At 35.6% G+C, this 10,095-nt stretch overlaps 1 protein-coding gene across 1 annotated transcript; it reads right to left on the reverse strand.

The window, feature by feature from the left end:
* Positions 1–303: 303 nt before the first annotated feature.
* Positions 304–5,285, reverse strand: LOC141846222 (synaptotagmin-2-like). Its single transcript, XM_074734221.1, has 13 exons — positions 5,187–5,285; positions 4,874–5,006; positions 3,681–3,779; positions 3,527–3,577; positions 3,311–3,434; positions 2,708–2,826; positions 2,464–2,565; positions 2,285–2,359; positions 1,709–1,785; positions 1,377–1,623; positions 952–1,290; positions 717–845; positions 304–465 (listed from the first exon to the last, which is right to left on the reverse strand). The coding sequence occupies exons 2-13, from the start codon at positions 4,982–4,984 to the stop codon at positions 337–339; spliced, it is 1,602 nt and encodes a 533-aa protein (XP_074590322.1). The 5' UTR covers positions 4,985–5,006; positions 5,187–5,285; the 3' UTR covers positions 304–336.
* Positions 5,286–10,095: the final 4,810 nt, after the last annotated feature.

Genomic DNA, 10,095 nt, shown 5'->3' on the forward strand with positions numbered 1-10,095 from the left:
TGTCACATGAATACCAACTCAACGACTCCTTTCTTTCTCACACAAACATTAGACTAGTGGCCACTTAGGACAGGGAGATACAATGCAAGTATTGGATCAACTTTCTCATAATCTTCTCACACACACACACACACACACACACACATCAATACTCAATTAGAAAAAACAGAAATTCTGAGGAAATAGTTTTTCTTTACAATAGTTACATGTATCAACTAGTATTAAACCATTTTTTCCTTCTTTTTTAGGCTGTTTTAGACAAATTACAATTTCATATCTAATGGATTATATAACTTACCTCCTCCGAATTTTAGGATTCTTGATGCCAAGGGGATTCTAAGAAGTCCTCCACTGCAGTTCTATTTGTATTCGGCCATTTTTCGAGTCGATAAGATGATACCATTCATTGGTTCTCTTATTATTCACAACGTCTGCAAGATTAATGGTGACATACCCCAAACTTTCCTGAGACGACATTACATTCAACGTATGTATATGCCAAAAGAAAACAGCTAATGTCAACAATAAAAATAAAATGGTAATAGAAAATCAAACTATCTGAAATCAGTTTGAGATTGTGTGAAGGCAAAAGACATCAAGTGAAAATATGTACAAAGCATGTTCAAATTGTGCACAATTATTAGTATGCATATCCATGATCAATTTGTTTATCAGCTAAACAATATCTTGCAAGAAATAAAGACATCAATCTGTACCTTAGGATGGATGCTAATGCTTGGAGGTCTACTGAATACTTCCACATGCATTTTATGGTTAGTCGGAGGCTCCTCGCATACAAACTGAAACTCCTCTTCCCAACGTGGATCTCTACTTTTCTTGATATACTAGACCATAATTTGAAAAAGAAATGTTATCTCATTGTAATATAATAAATATTTAAAAAGATGGCAAAAAAGGAAGCTAGTAATTGATATCTAGATAAAAGTATACTCTAGTTTTCTTCTCCTCTCCTCCGAAAGTGATTTTCGCATAAGGGTTTGTGTGGTGCTTGCCCTCGAGATCTTGAGCTTCATGAATAATAACTACAAACAAGCCACCACCTGATGGAGTATCATCATGAGGTTTTTGACCTTCTTTATCACCGACGTCTTGTGGTATCTCGTCTTCCTTGAAAGGCTTGTACAGCAGTTCCACAGTGATCTGCCCGCGTGATTTGTCACTCTCCACTTCAAGATTCTTGAGCAAGTCGAGTGTCAAAGTTTTTGACTCATTCGGGGTTAAATCTTTCAACCGAATAATATTCATGCCCATTTTGTTGTGTTTGCCTACCTACATAAACCATACATTTAACCTGCGTAGGGGAGACACTGAATGCAGAATATGAGCAGAAACAAATGAATCCGGAAATTGCATGCCTGTTCCCAATCAAAGACATTAAGCTCCACATGTTGATTTTCAGGATCTTTGATAACGAACTTGAATTCCTCATTCCACTCTGGGTTAAGATTGTTATGCTTCACTGAAGTCTTTTTGGAGGGAAGCTTGTCATCAGACAGCTTGAGTTTGACATATGGGTCTGATTTGCCTATTAAATCTTTCTTTCTCAGATTATATGCTCTGAGGACCTTCACATGGAGAATCCCAACAGGCTTCTTTAAGGCTCTGCAATATAAAATTAGTGCTTTATTTAGAGAAACATATCTACTAATTTTTCTTTCTCAAAGGGTACACATTTGTGTTGAATTACTTTGTAATATCTAGAACTGGCACTTCGAGTGTTCGGGGCCACAAATACATATTTGCAATTTGTTTTTTGATGGTCTCCTGCAGTTATTAGAGATGCATAATCAGAGAAAGAATTAAGCATGTAAGGTTAAGTATCGAAGAAGATACTCTTCAAGTAATAACACAGTCAACTTTCACACTATCATCGGATCATGACTATTAAAAAGGATTAAGTTACTTCAAACAAAAAAGGCAGCTTTCAGAATCCACAAGGCTTCTTGGGAGTTTATGCTTGTATAACTGCGTTAAAACGATGAATCAGAAGGAACGAATAGCCATGTTATCAATGAAACTTTTCATATGGTCAACAAACAAGAAAAACTCCTGTGAACACTAGATGTTTGATACTAGGCAATTAGCAAGTGTCAAACCATCTGTTAGTTACTTTGTCATTATGTCTCGAGTCCCGGAATCAGTTAGGTACCAAGAAAAATGTCAAACTGAAAACTAACTAAACTTCATTAAGACTGAAGACCAAAGTGGTTAGATTTGAATATACCAAAAATGGAAAAAATGCCAGGAAAAAATCATGAACTACCTGGACAAATCTGTAAAGACCTGGAATTGCCATAAGATCAGCTCCCATAAGTTTCAGCCCGAAGTCGATATATGGCTGAAAAGTAGTAGTAACTGAGGATATTGAATCTCTTCCACCTTACGAATGTCTTGAGTAGTGAACAATAGGCATAAAACAAATCAATTTGTCTTTTTGCACACCTTTTCCATGAGGGTAACTAGGATTTTTGCAAAACATGGAAAGCTGGGAACCAATGGTTTTAAGGTAATACGTGGAGTAGCAAAAAATTGCAAATCAACCATCTGAAAAGTTGCAACTGTTAAAAAGGTTAACAAGATGAATAGCTGTGCTGCTTTGGTTTCGTAGTATTTCTCCACATAAGATGTGAAACACATTAGTCATAATGGAATTAGTCGAGTATCAAGTGGAAAGTACACGAATGACCTGAACAGTTAACTTTAATCCATAAGCTTTAACAACAACCAACACGTTGGTGTTCCCTGCCCATTTTAGTGATGGCTCCATAATGAGCTCTTTCTCTTCTGTAATGTAAACTTTCATTCCTGGAAGTTCGTTGCCAAAACTATATTGTCAGAATGAAAAATAGAAAAGCAATGAACGCATAGAAACAGAATAAAACTGGAAAATGCTAGTTCATCTTTATTCCTAACAATGGTAGAATAGATTGGCCCTGGAAAGTTCAGTGTCAGAGATGCATTATCAGATTGAGTAAATAGAAAAAACAATGAATCCACAAGCAGAATAAAACTGAAAAAATACTAGTTCATCTTACTCTTGCAAATGATTTAATAGAATAACAAATGTTTGAAAGCAATGTAGGTTTTTAATAATGAGTACACTCCAAGTTGACATTAAGAAGGATTGAAATGTCAATTTCCTTGGAATTCCAATGCCCTTAAATTTATCCATCCAGTTATTTTGTAAAAGAACAGATGGCATGAACTTTATCCAAAAAAGACAAATCACTTCAATTTAGTAGACGTGAATGTTAGTGAAAACATGCACCAAAATAAAACAAACACTTGCCGTTAAAGGTAGGTGGTTGCGACCCAAGTGTGAAAGCTTCTAGTTCGACTGAACTGATTTTATACTTGACAATATTTTCATCAATTATAGGCCGGGCTACTTGTTCTGCAGTTCTGCAGATAGCCTATCATAGAATTTTAAATATCAATACTGAAGCAAACCAATCCTAGCTACACCTATGCTCCAATACTACAATTTATAGAACCAATACATTACCTTTTCCAGATGAGGCCACATCAACTCAAGAAACTTATTTATCCAATCAATCTTCAAACAGCAAATAAGAGATGAGAGAGAGAAAATTAGACTATGTTATTAAGTTCAATAAATCCATTGATGAATGTGTGCAAAATAGGGATGGTCAATGTACACGATCATAGTCAGGATTCTTCACCCAGAGGGGGATTTCAGGAAATATATGCTCCAATGATTGTGTATCATGTTCAACAAGTGGACGAATTTTAGGCTCCTGATCAAGATAAACACAAAAGAGAGTAAGCATTGCCATTTGGTGTAAGTTTTCCAATGGACTAAATTTTAATGATCAAACCTAGAGAAACCAAATTGAAGCGACAAGAAAAAGCAGGGAAAAAAATTTGTGTTTTGCTTGGCTAATATTTGTTCAATGAAAAAAAGAAACTATGAAAACCAACTTGATTAATAGAAATGAGTTTTATTGATTGAACAAAATCAAGAACTATATTTTACAATATCTGACCCTAGCATACTAAAACTCCATACTACTTGGCAGGATAATCTATCTTGTGTCATGTCAAACATACTAATGACTATCATGTCATACTCACATCTCATACCATTGAGATGTTACAAAATGTGTCAAGATGAATTCAAATAATATTTTTTATTTTTAACTTTTACTCATAAAATACAATGTCAAAGTTATACCACTCAAGATGGAACAAAGTCCGAAGTTAGAAATATGTTGTGTTTTTTTTCCTTTCATCTTATTCCTCCTTTCCCTACAATTTTCCACTAGTACCATCCATCGAAACACTAGCATGATATCAAAACAATATTGCTTCAATCAACGTCCAAAACTTGGGCATGATTCGAAATTTTAAACCTTAGGTAGAGTACTATTGTCCAATTCAAAACCGAGGGAACACCATAACATAAAGATCCTACAAACACCTAATATATAAACTATAATTGCTTTTGGGATACCACCTAACGCTTAGTTAAATGGATGTTCTTTTAATCCCAATGAATGGGAGCTTGGAGTTGAGTTTGTCTACATATATGCACTTGCTGATGAAAAAATCAGCAGTCAACATATACAGGTGCTAGGCTTTTCCAAGGTAGTGAGAGAGAAGCAATTCACAATCAACAGGACAACAGAAAATTAAATCAAAATTCAGTCTTTCCACATTCCAAATTCTTCACCTTGAAAATGTTCGTATATGGATTTATCAACCAATATCTTTTCGATGTGCAATGAATCAACATAAAAAATTAGTTTTTCCAACTGTAAAAGAACAATTAAACTGCGAGTTTGCAGCTGGGAAACCAGAAAAAAAAAAAGGTAGAACAAGCGGCGGGTACCTTGACATCAGAGGGCTGGAAGAGGATGAAGAAGCAATATCCGATGACAATTCCCGCTGACAACCCCAGGCCGAACCCGCACAGCCCCAACACCACATCGACAAACCCCATCTTCCGCTCCAAACTCCAACCCCTTCGCATCAAGAACCACAACATCAACAAGAACAATGAAAAAGAAGTAAGAAGGCACCAAAATCGCTGGGGTTAAAGAAAACCTCGTGCATTGTTCACTTCCGATAAAAAACGCATTGCTATAATTATCAACCCACAGAGTCGAAAAAAAGGAGGAAATCTTAAACTAAAATATCAATACCAGTAAAGATCCTTCCAAGCAACGCCAGCAATCTCGTTAATGATATCGATCAAATAAGTTGCGACTTCTTCTGCTAATCCCTATTCGCCCTTTCCTTCTTTCCCCACACCTTTGATTCCTTGCTAGTTGGGGGATCTGGTGGAGGAATAATGCAATGCTTGTGCCGGGGAACGAAAGTTGGGATCGAATGCTCTTTCTTGTCGTCCACTGTCCTGCCCTGCGCCATCAAGAAGCTGGCCTTCCCCCAAGCGAAGGAAAAGGGAATCAGTTCGCCATTCACTGGAAGACTTCGCTCGCTCTTTCCAGACTCCACGGGGCCGCGGCTCATATTCTTTTCTTACTCAGTCGAATACCTGATCTCTAATTGGTAGTTCATGTGGGCTCCTTCTCAGTAAACCTTTATATAATGACGAAGTTTGGAATTTTGAATAGGGAGAATTTCATTTCACAGTCGGGCGCTTCATCCAATTTCAGCATCCGCCATGGATTCTCTTTTCGAGATTGATTGCCTCCGAAAATTTGATTTGAGTCGTTCATGGTGATTTTGTGATCTCTGGAGGGCGGGGGCTCCTCTTGATTTTACTATATTTTGATCTACTTTCTTCAAATTAGCTCTTGTTCTCCCATCGAACCCTAATTTTTGAGTTACTTTCTTCAGATCCGTACATGTTCTTCTATATGTTTCTCAGATCGAAGACGCGTAGATCTGTGAGCTTTCTCTTTGCCCCTCCTTAATGGACAAAGGAGAGCCTGATTTCTCCAGCCGAGGTCTTCTCCGCGAAGTGTGCCGAACAGCTGCTTCGTGGACAATTTCTTTGATGGCATCGTGAACGAAGTGCTCTCGGCCCACCATAGGAGACCGCTGAATCTACGGGGAAGAGTTTTTCGACAAAGAAGAGGCCTTGTGGAGATCGAGAGGCTGTGAGCAAGTATCAAGAGAAAAAGAAAGTCCACGCAGCTTCAATGGAGGAGGTTCCAGCCACTGATGAGGAGGCTTCAGGGTCAGGCCGCGGCGGAGAGCGAGATAGCGAGCCCCAAGTGTTTGCTTGTGGATCTGAGAGGGAAGATTGCGTAGAAATTGGGTCTTTCTTTCCTTTAGCAGACGTCAGTGAAAGGTGCTCAGTTTCTAGATTCATGCGTTTTCCATTGCCATGATAAAAGCTACTGTGTCCATCCAGCGACGCAATCCAAGAATGCTGGAGGCAATGGTTGACAATGGTGGGAAAATGCCATCCAGGAGGAGTTCAAATTCTGTGTCCGAGGACTAATCGGCTGTGGAAATGGAGCTACAAGACTTGCAAATTGCTCATCTAATACCAGGCAGGTTGAAGGTTTGATTTGCTTGCTCTTCTCGTACAACTATTAGCTCCCAATTAAGTTTTGCCGAATGAGAACTGAAATTTAGGAATATATTAAATCTAGTCCAATTAGATAGGAAAAGAAGGATCCTATAATTTATGAATAATTTTTTTGGTTGACAGGTTCAACAGTATGTTTACCTAAAGCTAAAGAGATATCAAAAGGTGTAGAAAGAGGTATGCATCCTAAGTATCCAAACTTTACTGAAATCTTTTTGATAAAATGAGATTGGACGAGAGATACATGATCATCAGACTGATGAGTTTTCATTCATAGAATCATGTCAGTCTCTCTTAGGCCTTTTATATCAAAGTGTAATGATAAAAATTTCTTCACATCATTATTAGGATCTAGATCATGAGAACAATTAAAATATCATCTACATATAAACAAAGAAGGGTAAACTAATTTTTTACCTTCTTGTATTCTTGTAGTAGAGGCAATTATCTGAGTCATTTATAAGAAAATTATGCTTAATAATGATACTATCACAAATATTTTTTGTCAATGTTGGGTCTATTTGAGTCTCAACAATGAACAGATTGGCCTACACACCTTTCCATTTCCACGATTCTGAAAATCTCTCTAGTTGAGCCATGTAAAATCTTTTTTTTTCTAGATCTCCATGGAAGAAGATTTTTTGACATCTATCTGGCAAATTAATAGCTCATGGATAGAGGCTAAAGCAAGGAAAATACAAATAGTGGTAATTGGTGCATATGCATCAAAGTAGTCAACACCAACTTTTTTGTATAAAACCCTGAACTACCAAATGCATCTTATATTTTTCCACCGCTTTGTTGATCTGAATAATTTTCTTAGATAGCAAGTTGGGAGGTAATCCAAGTGTTATTGTTAATAATAGATTCAAATTCCTTTTGGTTGGTTCTTTCGAAAAAGGACATCATGAGTTGAAAGAGCTTCTAAATATGAACTATGTATATCTTCTATTAGATATTCAATAAAGTCATCACCAAAATTCTTTTCTATGCTTACTCTTTGTTTGTAGAAGTAGAATCAAGAGGATTATTAGGTTGATTATTAATTCTATATGTGTTAGAAGTAAGTTGAATTTTAGAAATTGATAAAGGAATCCTAGATGATTTATAGGGAAAGATATTCTCAAAGAATGAAGCTTCTATAGTCAATTAAAGTATCATCTAAGATTTCTTATACCTCAGAGTTAATTAAAAAAACTTACTGTTGCAATCTAAGGTATAGCCTAAAAACCATATCAATGGCTTTGGGTCCTATCTTATGTCTTTTAGGTTCAAGAATATTAACTTAAGCTAAACACCCCACATTCTAAGGAAGTCAAGTGTAGGTTTAAAATTATTCCACAATTCGTAAGGAGTGACCATAATATTTTTAGGAGTTTTGTATTTTGAATAAAACATACACAAACAAAAGAGCTTCGCCCATAAATTTTATGACACTCCAGAATTTATAATCATAGAGTTCACCATGCCTAAAAGTGTTCTATTTTTCCCTTCAGCTACTCCATTGGATTGAGGGAAATAGGATGCAGTGGCTTTGTCTATGATATTATGTTCTTCACAAAAGGTGTAAATTTCACTAGAAGTATATTCACCTCCTCTATCGAATCTTACAATTTTTATTTTCCTATTGAGTTGGTACTTCATGTTTATATATTTTAAACTTATTAAACACTTCATGTTTGGTCTTCAAAAGGTATACATAGCAATAATTTGAAAAGTTAGTTGTAAAGGTAATAAAGTATTTGCTACTACCCCTAGAGGGTTCTCTATTTGAATCACATACATCATTACGAATTAATTGTAGAAGCTGTGTATTTCTAGAAGAAAATAAAATAAAAGGTTTCCTAGGTTGATTGGCTTAGTACAAATTCACACTTAGAGTAAGACTTTTCATTGAGAGTAGGAATGAGATTTAGGTGACTTATTCTTAATGTGAATTTATGGTGCGAGTATGCTAAATGACCATGTCATAAATCATATAATTCAGCGAAGAACAATTTGAGAATCAACTATACTTTTATTAGAAATCAAGGGTAATACACTGTCCTCGACCTACCATTCTTCGTTGTCACACTTTGTCTACTTGTTTTTTGGTAAGTGAACCAAATTTTATTAGTGCATACATTTATGTTTGCATCGGAATCTAACCGCCATTAGTGTCGTGGTAGATGAAATTTATGATGTGACCAAATGCCATTGGCATGAAGTGTTGGTCTCTTTCAGTCTGTTCAGTTGAGGTTTAGGTGGTCCTTTCTTCTTAGTTTGCATGACCAAAGTTTTTCTAAAGTAGCAAGATGCTGCTAGGTGATTGTCTCTTTCACAAACATAATAGAACATTTCTTCAGGCATCTTCTTATTCCATAGAGAGCTTTTACTATGGGAAGGCATATTTGGAGACATCTTATTGATTTTCTTTTAAAGAATCCCGTTTTCTCATAAAGTTTTTGCCCCTTGGTTTATAATTATGACAAGTTGGAAGGGTTATGACTATGAAAAGCTGAGACTTAGTTAAGTTTTTCTGTTCTTAAAAGAACTTTCTTTTTGTTCTCTTAATTTGTATTGATCTTCAATCAAGATAGTTTGGGTGACATTTTAGTGTTCTGTTCTAACCTCTTGTGCAAGTTTAGGTCATGAGGGAGGTAAGCGATCTAAAAGGCAAGAAATTTGATATGATTCACTAAAAGGAGTCATTTTATTAAGTCTCATGAATGAGATTTTGGAAAGAATGGAGTTAGTCGATTAAAAGGAAGATTATCTGTTATTCTAAACCCATTGAAGAAGTGACATGGGAAGATGATTCAATTCCAAAAGGAGTAGAAGTTTTAAATTGATTAGAGTCCTTTTGTGTATTTTCAAAATTGAACTCACTCTTATGACATACATTAATCCTAGTGTTATCAACCAATCCTTCTTTTTTTCCTTTCTGAAACTAAGTCCATAATTTTTTTTTTCAAGTTTCAAAGAAAGGGAATCATCTATAACCATGCTCTTTAATACTAGTCTTAAGTAATAAAAATATTTTGTAAGTATTAAAAATATTGTCATAACCAAATTTAAACAATTTGTTAGACATGCAAACTTACAGAATAGCATTCAATACTTGGATATAATTTTGAAGTGCAGGATGACAGAATATGTATATGATTATATCCACAGAATTTGATTAGAGATTTTTTTTTAAAGAATGTTGAAATCAACATTCAGATTGTACAATAACGAGGCAAATTGAAGGATGGTTACAGTCCTAAGGCAAAGACTAAGTTCTGCCATGTGGATGATTCTGGTCTTCTATCCTACGAAAACAACTTGTAGTGCCATGACTATGGGCACATTGCACAACTACCCTAAGAATCTTCTGTGCATGTATGTCTGAGCATTTATTTATCTATGGCCTACCATTTTATGCAAGCATTTATAAAATTTCTTTGGTGTTAATTTATGCATTGACTGTTTAATTTCTTATGTCTGCCTTACTATAGGTCAACTAATTTATAGATGGAATTTATACTCACATTGCTCATTCTCAAGACTAGATCACAACAATCATTTGT

This window comes from Curcuma longa, chromosome 15 (assembly GCF_044706935.1).
Source record: "Curcuma longa cultivar G26 ecotype Majalengka, Jawa Barat chromosome 15, ITB_CL_G26_1.1, whole genome shotgun sequence".
NCBI classification, from domain to species: Eukaryota; Viridiplantae; Streptophyta; class Magnoliopsida; order Zingiberales; family Zingiberaceae; genus Curcuma; species Curcuma longa.